Genomic DNA, 16,550 nt, shown 5'->3' on the forward strand with positions numbered 1-16,550 from the left:
AGAGAGAGAGAGAGAGAGAGAGAGAGAGAGAGAGAGAGAGAGAGAGAGAGAGTGAGAAAGGCTAAAGGAAAAAGAGAAAAAGTTGAAAACCATTTTATGACAAATGTGTGAAATGTGCTAAAATCTAATTGCTTTATTGTCATGACATGATGAAAGAAACAACTGAATGGGAATATTTCAACATATATTTCAATTGAATTAGTTGAAGTGATTGTATTCTCTTCTTTTTTTTTGTTTTTTTTTTTTTTTAGAAATTCCTCTTCATTCTATGTTTCCGAGTTCGCTGAACAGTATTCCGATAGGTAATCCATACACACATAGTAAAATGCAAATTACTCGACTGATGTATGTATGCATGTATGCGCGATACAACAACAAACAGTCAATTCAATCTGAATTTTAATAATTTATTTATTCATTTATATGGAAAAAGGAGAATATTGGCCTTTTTACATACGTACATACATACATACATACATCTCTTTATAATTGTCTCATTCCGGATATATGAATGCGAGCCCTTGCCTGTACCATAGAGAAAATATGCAAAAACGCTAATGTCAGCGTGAAGTCCCTAATCGATTTAGAAACATTGTTCTGATCGTCTATTTGACTATTTGTTATACTCCGCTTTGTACACGTGGCTAAGAGTATATTAAGTTTGTGCGGACGCATGTAATACTATTGTTATGGAGCCATCCTTACTCTAAAAGGTTAAAAATTAGATCATTTCTGCCATAGAGGAACGATTATATAACAGAGAGTTTAATATATCGGCGCATTCGACTTAAATTTTTCACATTAATTAAATGCCGAAATACTATTACTCCGCAATGGTCGTAAAAATGGTCCGACGAAATCCATTTTCGATAAGGTTAGGCCTTGGATGAAAACCTATAAACCTCACCTTCGTAGCTATCGTGCACATATGTTCAGATTGCTGTCTGCTTAAGGACTAAGAACATCAGTTCGAGTTTAAGTCGAACTTTGATGAACTTCTATAGTCATATATCAGGGTCCCCTCTCTTTTTTTAGAATATGTATCGCTAGGCATAGCAATCATTGATGACTATAATCATTTAGAGAATAATACCAGCAGCAAAAAGTTACAAGGTGGGTTTGCGCAGTGCTAGGACAAGAATATTCTAAAAATTATACGAATTATATGAGCGTGAACTGGTTTCGCCAAAACAAATTTTACTGAGAGATTTGTAAGATTCGAACATTGCATAAAAGCGTGAGAAGACTTCAAAATGTCCCATCGGAAGGCAAGTAAATAATTATATGCGAGCAAATATGCTGCTGAGTTAAGAGCAATCAAGACACACATTATGTTTAGGTGCAAACGCGCAGTCACTCCCTAAAAGCCAAAGTTGTAATAGAGCGATCGAATAGTGCATATGGACATATGTGCCTAGAGCGGCTCAGAGTTTACGAAACCCAACAAGCATAAAGTCTTATTAACATTGCATTCGACTAAGCAGTATTTCTTCTTACACTTAATTACTTATATGGCTTCCGGTTTGAAGTTTACCACTTCTCTACTACTCCTAGTTTCAACAGTGCTCGTAAAAATGCTATTTGAAATTCTGCTGACTTGACAGACACTGACTCTACAAATACTGACTACTAACATATGTGCGAATCTAGGACATGTGACATGACACACATACATAGAAACAAGAATTGCAAATCAAACAAAAGACGCCAAAAAGAGTTGAATATTTTATGCAGGAACATAATTAATTTAACAGATTGACGTAAGTAAAAATGCTGAAAAATTGGAAAACATTCAGGAAAGCTAAACTATTGATGTCGCATTTGTTTGACTGCAGTTAAAAAAGAACTGTTGAAATTTTCGTGTCAATAGCTTTATATAATTGAGGGAATTTATGATGAAAAAATTCTTCATCTCTTTGAAGTTATCAACTTAAACATTTAATGTTGTTTTTTTATAAATAAAAAAAAAAAAATAAAAATAAAAAAAAAAAACTATTTTATTACATATTGTAACCTTTAGGTTAAAACCTATGTTCATTCAGTCTCTGTTGCAACGAAAGAAAACTGAAAATAAAACCGTATAAGAAAGTTAATCCAAAACTAGTTTCTCTTATTTATGAAAGGACACAACACAAAGTCCTCGTCACAACAAACAAATAGAAAAAGCATAATAAACAAGAATATTATATAAGGCTCTGGTCGAATCTTTTATGTCCATCGCCTTTATGTTGGAAAATAAAAACGGGAGATAATTAAATTATGGATAGACTAGATCGGTCTTTTTCATAGACCGGTCTATTCATAGATTATATGAGGAAGGTAATAAATATTCTGCTATACATTACCGACACTTATGCAGACTAAGAGGAAAGCATGCCTATATCGTCGATTGATAGAAAAACTCATCAAGTACCCACTGGAGATAATCAGATCTTAATTATTATTTTTCCCGAAAAATTTCTCTGGCATTTCCTATCTTAATAGACCTCATATATATATATATATATATATATATATGATATATATACATTATTTATATACATGTATATATACATACATACAAATATGTGAATTAGACAATTTTTAATAAGCATTTTCGCTCACTTAATGGACATGATGAGTTTGCCTTGCAAGAGTTTGCAAAGAGTATTTAAAGCTTTTAATGCCATATGTCATATGTATTTAATGAGTTTTTCCTGTTAACATATGTACTTTTCCAACGTGTCCGATAAATTCCCAGGGCTCAGTATTGCAAACGTTTTAACGAAATGAACATACAATCCGCCCTTCGCTGGCGCTGTATAAAAATTGCAAAAGTTCTCGCTACGAAAACAAGTAAGAACATTATAGCCGGGCAAAGCCGACCATTAAATACACTACACTGTCTAATACAATTCTTATTTTTATATGAAATTACTATTATGGGCCAAATTTCGTCTCTTCTGCCCTATAAAGGTTAAATTTTCGTGAAAATCCTCATCAGGATGGGATCCAAAATTACTATTGTGGTATAATTTTCATCACGAAGCATGGAAAATTATACTTTTTTGTCATATGAACTTTAGTTTTCGTTATATGAGACGGGGTTCAAAAATTGCCCCAGCCGATCCAAAGTTTTCATACCAATTTACAAAGCCCCACTACTACTTAGTCACTTCTGCCGAGAAATTTTGAAAATAATTTTTTTTTTTTTCATGTAACAACTTTTCAGAATAGCGGAAAAAAGTGGACCGATCTCAACGATTTTCCTTTTCACTGTACCAAATTTCCTCAAAATATCTCAAAACAGCAGCTGAACACAAAACTACATGGACCGACATCAGACGGACAAATTATGATTCTGAATGGATCGGTGTAATAAAAAGTGGGTCTATCTTAAACTCTTCTGCATGTTACATACGGCCGCACATACCTTAATATAACCTGTACCACAAGTGGTGTAGGGATGTAACGATTTTTTATATTATTTTTTCGCATTGCTATTGACATTTAAAATAAGACTGAATCAGTGAAAACTTAAGAGAATATTACCTTTTAAAAGAAATTTTTTAAAAATTTTATGAAAATAAACATAGAAAAGCTTTGGGTATTTTCCCCTTACAAAATTGCAATTTGTAGAATTTGCATTCAAAGACGAATAAAAGAACTAGGAATCCTATAAGGTCAACATGAAGTTCGCAAAGTATTCCGCCTTGACTCGCTTTCCAATTTCGCTTGCACTTATTATTACTTTATGTTAAAGTTGGAAAAAGAGACAAAGATACATCAGCAGCTTATCTCATGTAATAACAACAAGCCTGGGGAGTGAAAGCGAAACGTTAGAGTTTCAAGTTTCAAAGGGTAGTGAATCCAAATTTGATGGCTTCTAAGCATAACCATGAAATAACTTTCAAAGAAAATGTCGATTTTCAGTATATTCCTATAACCTTTCGGGTTGTGTTCAACACTTGATCAGGAATTGCTCTAGAACATTGCAAAGCTACATATATATCTGTATATTGAATCGATTTATTTGATTAAAATTATTGATAGTACAGTTAATGACGTACGCATATATTTGCAAGCACTTTCAGGCAGAGATAATGCCAACAATTTTTATATCTTATAAAAATATCATTCGATTTGTGCAATTTAATAAAAACGAAAACTGGCATTCGATCGTTTTCCTCAACAACGAACATTCGAGGAAGGATCTGGAGGTCAAAACTTTCCAAGATTTCTATTCTCAACGATTTTTTACAATTATATATTAAATATATTGTATGTAGATATATACGCGCGTAGAAAAATAATCATAATATTTCTTAACTTAAAATATATATATATATATATATATATATATATATGCGCTTTACAATATTTTTATACTTAAGATAAAAAAAAGGAAATTTTTAAATTATTTAGCAAATCTTATGAAAATTAAGTTCACTTACACTAAGCGCTTAGATTAACACCGTGATTGCTTAGTATGTCGCGTTCTGCGAAAATTACTGGCAAACGGACAAAAGTCGTAACGTAATTCTTCATTTTACAAATGTTCGATTAAGTTTCGAAGACTTTGCTTGCGCATTATCTTAAAAGGTTACTGAGGTAATGTGATGTAATGTAAAATAAAATGGTTACCTAAGCGCGATTTTGTTGAAATTTTCGCGCAATTTTTCCAATTTTTTGCAAGTTCGAGCATTTACAATTATTACAGATAAGCAGAGAATTGGGATAATCAAATTAGTAACTTTCCCTTTCTATCATTTTGCCAACGTTACAGGCCGTACATGCCTTTAACAACTTGCCTTCTATATAGTTCTCTTTTTGTCTTTAATAACTGAAAATGCTCGAAACTTTCAAAAAAAAAAAACCAAAAAAAAAAATTGGAAAAATTGCACCAAGATTTCAACAAAATGGCTCTTAAGTAAAATTCGTAAAAAGAAATATTGTCATGTATGTGACATGAAATTAAAATAATATACAAACGAAATGTTTTCGAAACGTAATAGAATTTAGGAAAAGCAACAAAAAAAAAGTATCGCGAATATTGCGAAAACATTAAATTATAAAATAAAAATTCAAAACAACACTGGCTATATAGTAAAATAAAGGGCTAAAATATATAGCTCTGTACGACTGTAAGAAACTATTTGTACGAATTTTACATTTTTCCATGCACAACAATTCGATAAACGCAAGTATAACGCGGATGACCATGGTTGGAGTTGAAATGAAATCGCAACAAATCATATTTTTCTGCTGACCTAACGGTGAACGTTTGAAGCAAATTGCTTTGAATGCATCCGTACTGGAATTTACCCAATTGAACATCGCGATCTCCCATTATACCGAACACCGTAAAATCTTTCGGAGCATTGGAAGTGTCTTCATTCGGCGACTGCTTTTTAGATATGTGCTGTAAGCCAATTTGATCGATTAACACTAAATGCGGCAATTTGATCGTTACAACGGCTGTGTCGTTTTTAAATGCAAAACAATTTCCGGGCTCCATTTTAGACTCGAGCATACGCACTGGTGGATTCGCGGTGAATTCCATTCCCAATAATGATTTCAAAAAATTGGGTGGACATACCGGTTGTGCTTGCACAGCAATGATTTTTGCACCCAACTCATCGGATGCGTAGTTTACTCGTTCATCGATTTTGAAAACTTGCCTGCCAGAGGCGAGACTTGGACATTCGCCGGCTTTCAGACTTTTCTTTATCGCATATAAATCATCCCAGATTTTGGGCAAATGTTTCTTAACCGTCCTATCAATCATATCCATTAAAAGGGCGGGATCACCTTTACCAGCGTATTTGGATAACACCATATGCGCCATTTCTTCAACATCTTGACGCAATCTTTCCAATTTCTTAGAGTTCTGCAGATTTCCAGATATCAGAGCGTACGTGAAAAAACAGAGTAGGGCGATAGTCAACATATAGCCCAAACAAGTTTGCATTTTACTTTTTTACTCATTTATATCCCCCGTCTAGCGAAAATGCTTTTTTCGAATGTGAAAAATTTTCTCAAGCACTCTTATAGCAATGCCTATGTGATTTTGTCGACTGAATGAATATTGAAAAGTTTTTTGTACGCAAGCTATATGTATTAAGTAGATCTACGCTACTCAGACTTAATAGGCCGTAATAATTAAGTCATTGCTTGAATATAATGCATGTAAATCTAACATAATATGAAACTCACATGAAAGCACTTAACATAACGTAAACCGAAAAGCATAATATAATGATGATTCTCATATAACGGGCAATGACCAGACGAGGACTTTAACATTGATTTTTTTCGATCCGTGACAATAGCAACTAAGGCAAGTAAGGCAAGACGAAAATAACGAAACATGCCTAACGACACTGCTCAAGGGCACATACACTTTTGAGTGAAAGCATTGGCGCAATACTTTTCGAAAGGGGTTTGAAGAGTTTGTGTGTATACATACATATATGTATGTAATTAAGAAAAACATATTGATCAAGCGGCAGTCATACTTGCAACAAACAAATGATTTCTAATAATAATGCTAAACAAGAATTAAAGAAATGTCGTATTATTTAGGATATGCGGAATTATCTATGAATGTAAGGCGACCTACTCATTACCTCTTACCTCTTCTATAAACTTCCTTCAACAAAAAGAAACCCTTCGTATATTATTGGAAGATATTCTTCACTATTAGCTACCTTTTCCTATTCTTGCGGGTTATGCTAAATGTGTCTACTACTCCTGCATAAAACGCCAATTATTGGCCTTATTAATTAACCTAATGACCTAATGAATTGACTTTTATACAATATTGAACTTTCGATGTCTCTACAACTGAATAAAATCATTATATGTTCATATGTTGGCTCCCTCGACCAATTCATATTACTGCTCTAAACTTGGCTAACGGTAACCGTTTTTATTAGCCTAGCATATCTTAACCTAATTTATGTATTAGTATATAAGAATAAGAGACTTGAAGAAATCTTTAAACTTTAAAATTTAAAAGAAAAAGAAATGACTTATGCGCATGTGGAGCTGGTTCCTTTTAAAATAAAAAAAAAAAAAAAAAAAAACTTAATTTATAGAAATGCTTCCAAAAAGTACTTTGTTCTAATTTTCAAAGTTTCAACAAACATAAAAGTTTTTTTAGTACTTTGCTGCAAGAACATCATAAATTTTTACTACTGCACTTCATGTGTGCATGCATATAAGTACATATAAGGGAGATATACATATACATTCATACATGTGAATATCTTTATTAAGATGAGCGAGAGTTTAATGTTACGCATTTATACACAAACGCAAAGCATACCTTTATTATAACTCAACGCATGAAATTTATCCTCACCGCAGGCTCATTGCAGAAGCAATTAAAGCAAATTCAATGGTTAACATTTACATGAGGGTTTTTAATGTTATTTATAATCATCCATATCAGCACAACTCTAACCAACTTTATAGAGCCAAGAGCCACCAGGCTTGAATACTTATGCAGCAAGGATTTTCAATGCTTCTTGTTTCTTTACTTCGCATATTGCTTTATTTATATAGATTTATACATATGTGGAAAAATTTTACTTACAAAAACTTAAGACACGCCTGAAAGATTACGGAATCTTATGAGGAATAGATAACGCGCGTTTTCAAAGCTTATCGTATAATGGAAGAAATAGAGTGAAAGCGCATAGGATCATATTTATGTACGTCTTTGTGCTGTGGTTTTATGTTGCATACTGCAATTGACCTTCAATAGTATTTTAATAATTCAACGAGTATAAGAATTCAGTTCGTTACAAAGATTTTACATAACAATGTGTTATTGGATATTTGGATGGATTGGTACAACACTTAATACTCGGGAAGACTTCTTCATCTTTCGGCGCTCTAATACAATAAACATCATTTCGAATTAGTAAAATTAATCTGAAAATATGAAAATGTGAAAAACCAACGACATTGGATGAAAAATGATGACTGCAAGGCCGGCTGGCCCATCGAGTGAAAGTATTCCAGTAGTGGAAGTTCGCGCTATCATGAAGGAGACTAATGTTATGCCGCTTTGCCGATATCTGACTGCCAGTTTCATAAAAATAATTAGTCCTTTTCCTTGTCAGACTAAGATTGTTGTTCGTTGAAAAATTTATTGCAATTCTTGTGAAAGATATGCAGATATTTGCTCTGTACATACTTAATTCATCTTAACAAATCCGCATAGCTGATTGTTATTGATTTATAGGTCCGTGTGTATAAATCTAATTCTTCTTGCCTACCGGTAACAATATTGTAAATGACTTCTGATATATTATAAAGAAAGCGAATGAAAATCGTACGCAGCTTCTCCATATTAACATTTCATGACTTACTATGTAAAGAATTTGTTAGGTTTCTATTGCATGTTTTCCCGTTAAGACGAAATTGCAAATACCAAAATGCGCGTAACCTTGGATGCTTGACATAGAGCAGGCTAAAGTTAAGTTAAAGATTTCTGTGAAAAAATTTTTTTAGAATAATTTTTCCCATTGGATGTCATCAATTTAGCTTTAACTATATATTCAAAAGCCGGTCAGTGGTAACAAATTAACAACGTTATGTATAATTTCAAGAGCACTATAAATCATCAAGAAAAACTACTTGAAAACTTAAGCAAACAAAGAAATGAAAACCTACAAAACATCCGCATTGCGACAAATTATTACATAAAACTTTTTAACTTCTTTACTTTTGCTTCTATTTCTTAAACTTTTCTCCTTTTGTTCTTGTTTTCTTTTTTGTTTTCGTTCGATTTTTTTGTGTCCGTAACTTTAAAGTTTTGAATAAAACTGAAACATAAGAATTTTGTAATATAAGCCATCATGAAAAAGTATTTAAGATGTTAAAAAGCAGAAAATAATATCCTTAAGAGGAATTTCTTATTTTAATAAAATTATAATTATTGGTTTTTGCGGTTAGTTGATGACATTGACAAAAGCAATTCAAAGATCAAACTGAGAAGAACATTGCGACATGATGCTGCCGATAGTTCTGCTGCTGCATAAATGAACTGAATATATAGAGATTAGAAACGTATGAAACTATGTTTGTCTTGCCTATCATCCTATCATCCTCTTTAAAATCGGGCAGAAATACGTTTTCGACAAGATACATATTGTATAATAGAGGAAAAAAGCACATTTCTTAAATTGAAGAGACCGCCCACAATAAATTTCATAAATGATACGTTTAGCTGTTGAAGTAACATCCATCGCATAAAAATAAAATTTATCGTAATTGTTGGTACTTGATCGATTGTGTTACGTGTGAAAGTCGAAAAATTGCTAAGCTTAGCATATGAGGTTATGTAAATACACTTACCTAATAAAGCAAAAGGATTAAGAAATTTCTAATCGAGTAATTTATGTGATTGATTAGCTATCTATAATCTATTTTCCAATTTCGTCAACTACGAATGCTGCCACGAAACGATTGTCTTAAATAACCTGAAATGTAATCATTTTAAATTTAGCCTTAACTAACCAGAAATAGAAAGAAAGCACCTTTTCTTTTTGGAAACATTCTTGGACGTCCACTTCAAGGGAGAATTTCGATTGGAACATATTCTTGACAGATTTGCTAATACCAGCTTACTATAGTTTCTAACCTTAGAAATGCACTTTTAAGTAAATTATTAACACTGCAATGGCCGATTTTCCCGAGAGAGAGTATTCCGAACTTTATTTCATTAATTCTACTTTATCTAATTATCCCTAACTCTACTTCTCGTTCACATACAGCAATAGGCAATTTGTTCCGTTGACCCGACATTACACTTGACGCGACAAAACCACGTCATTTCATTAAGAATTTTATTGCACTACTATTAGTTTTCTTCGCTTCCTTTCGTTGCAGGTGGTATAACTATTTCATTATCGAATGGAGTTGCCAGCCGAAACAGATAATCCATTCGATTTTGTTCTTATAACATTGAACTAATATTATTATTATACAAATTATAATTCAATTTGTATTAATCTCAATAAAGGGAGGTATTTAATATTTGAAAAAAATCAGGCATCTCGAACTTAAAAGTAGGCAGAGTATGCATTAAAAGTTGCCTTTTATATCTAATGATATCTGTCTCATATAATATAAATTATAGAGAGTTAATAATAAAGAGGTAAAGAAAATTAATTTTCTATCCTTCATTGGTTTGGTTAGCATTGTCTTTTATATTTGGAAAAGGCTCCAAATTGTAAAATCTCGAAATAGTATAAGTAATAGTACTAAACATATAAAATTGTTGGAATTGCTATTGAATTCATTTTACTGGTTTTAATGATAATAGTTTGAAGCGGTAATTTAATTACATTTGACCAGTTTCATTGGGGTCTAATTGCACTTGACCAATCTGTACCGTATGACTAAAAAATCAGCAAAAAACCACTCGATTCTGCAAATTCATTGATGAATTAAATTTTTTACTCATAGATCACAAAATGGAAAAAGCGACAAAAAGCTAATTCTCTTAGGAAATTTTTTCATATGCATTTAAATAAGCAAAAGCGCATGAAAAAATGAGCGGGAATATACATATGTGCTATGCACATATTCCGCTTGCACACAGTGTCATCGTAATAGCTAGAATTGAAAATTTTACTCAATAATTTCATATTTGATCGACACCTGTTAAAGGAGTAATTTTTTGTCTTATATTAAAATTTAATATTTGCTTCATCATTTTTTTATTTATTTTAACTTATATTTTTTATTTCTGTCAGCAAAATGTTGCCAACTGCTAGATAAACAAAGCAATCGCTATTAAGCGTTGCTGAATATTCCATTTTTCATGAAAATTTGCGAGGAAGATATATATATATATCCCGAACACCATGGTATTAGTGACTGCTCCGCAGTTTATGTATGAAAGTTGCCCGGCATTTCACAGCAGAAAGCTGGACAAAATCCATTGCATACGATTATGTGTTGTTTATGCAAGCATCATTGTTTTGCTTGTCAATGCAAATATCCACACAAAAAGTAAAAGTTGAACGCTCGTTTGATTTTTTTTTTTTTTTTTTGTCTATAAATAAATAACCATAAAGAACTCATATTTTGACATTTGTGTGCATAATGAACGATGCACGTGCATTGTGTTCGGTTCTTAATATATCTAATTTCAATTGTTCGCGTTTGCTAAGTGTACCTATGCCATTTGATACCATTTTTTTTTTTTTTGCTATTTTTGCAAGGAGGACAGCATTGCCAGTTATATCTTTCGACTATAGCAGCTATTTATTTAACAGCTGATGTTCACTTGCAACTATTAGAATTTTTAGCATATAAAACAAAAATTTTCAATGTTGAAAAGAGAGAATTATATAAGCGAAAATAATTAACATTTTTGATTTTAAGCATTGCAGAATTTAACTAAAACTAATTGCACTTTTGCTTAAAGGCTTTTTAATAAATAAAAGTTATATCTCTGTCTTCCTTTTCGGCTTTTATGGACTTGACTCTTAGTAAGATGAACTACGACGAACATAGTTTGAAAGCGATGAAGCCAATGACAGACACAATGATAGTTCTTCTAAAAGGCTCAGAAAAAAAGGACAAAACAAAACAAATTTTAAGTAAATTCATAGTAAAGCCAATATGAATATATATATATATATATATATATATATATATGTATGTGCATATATGTATACATATATATAAAGTTTGCCTTTCAAAACAACACATTGTACTTGAAATTTTCAAACTCTGTTGGCAAATGAGTTGTTTTTCTGTTTAGGCCAAGGATGCAAAAAAATTAAAAGAATAGATAAAAACTGACTAATGGCATAATGTACAAATTGCTGGCAAACTTTTCAAAAAATTTTTATATTCGTTGTTTTTCCTTTTCCGTTATGTGGTAAAAACTGGAGAGTATTTAAATCTTTTTGCCAGAGTTTTTTTATATTCATTTAGGGCTTTTTTTCCTGTTTTTTTTTTTTTTTCGTAGATTTTACTTTAGGTTTGCTCTCTGCCTATAAATGGAATTACAGCAAAACTCATAGAGTAGCAAACAACATAAGCTCACATTGAAAACAAGCTGCTTTTTGTGACCATAAGGTTTTTCTGAGTATTAAAATTATCCAAGTATGTCCAACTATAAAGTTAACTAAACAAAAGTGTCAACATAGCAAGAAGTTGCACTTGAGGTTTTTGTGTTTAATATTTGCCAAACCATACGAACACACGTACACCACACATACACAAAATATATATTAACAATCTCTACAACAATATACTCAACAGAGAAGCATATCTTGCCTTTTTAAACTTAAACTAAAAAGGAGTGAGAAAGAGGGAAACGAGTCGGATAGAAAGTTAAAATTGGAAAGTTGAAAAAAAAAAAAAAAAAAAGAAAGAAGAAGAAATACTAAAGAAAAGATATGGAATTAACTTAGATCTGAAGGTTTTATCTCACATAACAAGTCTATATGGAATATGTCGGGTTTAATATTCACAAGAGTGTGAAACAGAATTTTCAACATTATCATCCACACTTAAGTAATCGCCCACCGCTACTACATGCTACACGCATTAGAAAAAAGAAACTGACAAATCCTTTGCATTGCTTTCTTGTGTTCTTTTCTGCTTCTTATTTTTCATTTTCTTTACACAAGTATATCAATAAAAACAAAACAATTTCCGAAACATATGAAAACTTTATCCTTTAACTTAGATAATAACTTTTTTGGCTTTTTCTCCCTTAGTCTTTAGCTTGTCATGAAATTTTACTATTATTGTTGACGATAATTACGTTATTACTGTTGTTGTTATTGTGTTTGTTTCGGTTTTATTTTGACTTTATTGTGTAAATTAACTTGTTCGAATTAATAATCCTTCAGAGCAACAAATACGTTCACTTTGAGTTCCAACAAAAACTAACTTCACTATTAGCCAAAGTATATGCGAACTAATTTATATGCTTTGCTGTAAACAGGAATTAGCAGAAAGATAGGAAAACTGAAGAAATGAAGGGTATATAGATTATAAGCGATTTTATTTGATATGTTCTGTTGACACTTTTATGATTATTTTCCCATAAAGACATAATGACGAAAACTTTCCACAAAACCCCTCTCTTCTTCAAAACTAATGCGAATTAATTTTGATCTCATCAAATTGCTTTCAGTTATAGAAAGACTGAAAATTGATTTATTAACTAAAAATTCAAAATTTGTTCATTTGGTAGTTGGCCCTTAGTTTTTTTTTTTTTTTACCTTAAGTCACAATGCGCCCCAAAAAACAGAGAGCTCACATTTTGTATAATTTTATTAGAATTATTATCTTCATCATTCCATCTAAGCTAGGCTAGATATGTAAAATATTTTTTTTTATCGGTATGCTACATACAAAAGCCGGGAAAATAAAATTAACATGCCCACCCTAGTGATGGTTATGAAACTTAATTATTTCTAATTACTGTTGGGAGAATATTTCTAAAAATTTTAAATGTTATATATATATATATATGCCTTTGCACGTGTATATATATGTGCACATTTATTTACTCTAATCACACGATTTAATCATTTAATGAATATTTGTTATATGTATATATTTGATTATTTGCTATGTTTTGCAACGAGAAAATATGTTGTGTAGCGTGCCGGTTCCCATGATGAGTATCGGGACACACAGTAAACATTCTGTCACGTAACTTGGTTAATGAGGTCATATCAGATAGTTGTGATGAGCACCTGACTACTTTCTCTCCATATATAATAATAATCTTAGAAGGCGGGTGTGAGTTGGAAACGAGCAAGACCTTGTATATATTAAATATATATATATATATACACACACATATATATATATATATATATATATACATATAGGCATAGATAAAATTGATGAATATGTCAGGAATTATATCATACAATGAACATGTCTGTATCTCACATGAAAGCAATATTAATTATAATTATTAAGTAATCATATGGGCTGGCTGGATGGCAAGTAGTATTCGCAATAATAGCCATGGTAGTGGTGGTAGTAGTAATCGTTTTTGTTGAACATGTACGTATCTTATGAAGGCACTTACATATTATGTAAATGTGCATGTGTGCACGCGTACACGTAAGTAATTAAATATTGCAATACATATATAAACATATACAAATATATATATATATATAGACGCTGTCTTTCATTTCATTATTTCATATTTGCGATATGACACATATAAGTAAAAATGTTTGCTCTTTTTTTTTTAATTAATTCGTGATTGTAAGCCTACAAAAGAATTCTATATAAAAATTTATGCTGACATAAAACCAACCGTGCGAATCACTCTTGATAATTAGTTCCTTTAAAATGCCCTACTCGTTTTGGGGCGCAGCCCACTACTCTTCCGGGCGTGTACTTCTACTCGATGGTCTTCTTAGCGCCGCTTTCGTGTTGATTGTCACAACGCAAAGATTAAAATACAATTTGTGACGACCCCGATATGGGCTAAAAGGACGATGTTACTTAACCTCTAAAAGCAAAAGGTACGATGTTCTAACGGGACTGCAAACATTGACCCATCATTTTAAAACAAGTCTTTAGAAAAAATTTGCATTAATTTAATAAAAGTTTTAATAATTAATTAATCAAAAAAAAAAAAAAAAAAAAAAAAACAAACCTATACGGCTAAAATACAAAATATATCCCATGCGAAAATAAATGTCTGCTCAAACATGTATTCGTATTAATAAAAAATGTTTTCTCTCAACATAAATATGATAAGTGATGGCCATCGGGAATTCAAACTTGAATTTTTAGATTTTTAACGTTATATTTTCAGCAAAACCGGTTTAGGTGAATCGAATGGAATGTGATAATATACATCCATGCCTCGTCAATTCATGCAGGTGGGCGTTATATTCCTTGAAAATCTTTTCTTTATTTATTTATTTTTTTTTTTGCTTATATGGGACTAAGGATATCTTTTGATAAAAAACGTTCTTCACTATCGACGAAATTCATTCAGGGAGACTCACGCTAGCTCTTAACACTCTATTTTCAGGCATAAATATTTTTGTTATATCCTACATCACTTGTGGTAGAGTGTATATTAAATTAGTGCAGATATGTGTAACATCCACAAGGGCTTAAAGTAGATCCACATTTTGTTATACCGATCGTTTCAGATTACGATTCTGAAGATTACGATTCTGAAGATTACGATTCTGAGTTTGTATGTCGGTCCATCTGATGCGTGTTCATGTAAATTTGGGTTCAAGCTACAGGTCACAATACACATACTGTCGTATTCTGGCCCGAGAGCTATTGAAAATAGTTCGGATCGATCTACTTTCCACACTAGTCTCCCATACAACGCCCTATTCTGAAAAGACAAAGACAAATCTACCTTAACGAATTAGACCATGAACATTAGAGCATGAGTCTATTTTTTCCTCAACTCCTTATACGATAACTGATGTTGTCTTAATAATTGATAGGAGCGTTTCAGCAAAAAAAAGATTAACTTTAGGGAATTTGGATCACATAGGTCGATTTATTTCGAACCCCACTTTTATAGGTGCTATCTCGAAATCCAAATTCTTAAATGGCAAGAAAATCGCATCTTCTCGTTTAAGTGAAAACGACCGCTATATACTTGGAGCGGCATTTTAAATTTGTTAAGTGCAATGAAAATCTTGTCAAAGAAAATTGTAATCTCATCAATGGTTTCAATATAGTTTACGAAGTTGTTAAATTGCAGTAAGGACTTCAATTTATTTCCATTAAAATATATTAACTGCATTATAAATAATTGAAAAGAAATCAAAAGCTTTATATATTTACAGTAAATTTTTTATAAGCGACGTGCAAAGTTTATGTCGTTTAATAAAAAAACTCTTGTCAAATTTATATTATTGTAAAATTGTTCCCATTGGTTTTCCTTTTATGATTTTTTCTCAGTTTGGCAAACTGTTCCTTTTTTTTGCTTTTCTCATAAATTCTCCAAACTATTTTCAGCTGCAGTCAGTATATGAATGAGTTTAACAAGAGTTTTGCGCGAGTTTTATAACTCGAGATGTGATGGCTTCAAAATTTTGTTACAAAACTTATTGTCAAATAAAGTTTTTTTTTTTTAAAAATTTCTATATTTTTCCATTTTAATAAAATTGAATCTTAAAATGTGTGCATATGTACGTATACGTGGTCACGTACGCATTTTATACTCAATGGGATAACACATAAGGGATACATCATATATTTTTTCCGATATAATTTGTTAACAATTCAGCATGAAAATAATTCCATCACATTTGTCTTCTTCTTCTAAGAAGAGGGTTTCCTTTTATCCAATGAGATCATGATCCGAAGGTGTGAAAAGTGTGTTGCCTATAGAGCTCAAAATGATTTTTTTTGCGATCGCTTTTCTCTCTCTCTCTCTCTCTCCCTTAAGGCTAAACTTAACCCTAAACTGGCTGAACTAACTGTGGAATTTATTAACCCTTGAATGAAAAGGTTCTCTTAAAGCTAAATTTAACCCTAAACAGGCTGCACTAACAGTGGAATTTATTAACCCTTGA

The 16,550-nt window shown here is 31.6% G+C and overlaps 2 protein-coding genes across 3 annotated transcripts in view; one reads left to right on the forward strand and one right to left on the reverse strand.

Annotated features, from left to right (window-relative positions):
* Window positions 1-16,550, forward strand: part of LOC119635094 (serine-rich adhesin for platelets) — a 189,051-nt gene that overhangs the window by 10,456 nt on the left and 162,045 nt on the right. The window lies entirely within an intron of this gene.
* LOC119635096 (SUN domain-containing protein 3-like) lies at window positions 4,979-6,611 on the reverse strand. Its single transcript, XM_038029664.1, has one exon. The coding sequence runs from the start codon at window positions 5,948-5,950 to the stop codon at window positions 5,147-5,149; it is 804 nt and encodes a 267-aa protein (XP_037885592.1). The 5' UTR covers window positions 5,951-6,611; the 3' UTR covers window positions 4,979-5,146.

Source organism: Glossina fuscipes, unplaced genomic scaffold, assembly GCF_014805625.2.
Source record: "Glossina fuscipes isolate IAEA_lab_2018 unplaced genomic scaffold, Yale_Gfus_2 3, whole genome shotgun sequence".
Taxonomy (NCBI): domain Eukaryota; kingdom Metazoa; phylum Arthropoda; class Insecta; order Diptera; family Glossinidae; genus Glossina; species Glossina fuscipes.

Coding starts and splice junctions, on each gene's coding strand:
- LOC119635096 (XM_038029664.1), bottom strand. CDS start 5,950: ATGCAAACTTGTTTGGGCTATATGTTGACTATCGCCCTACTCTGTTTT.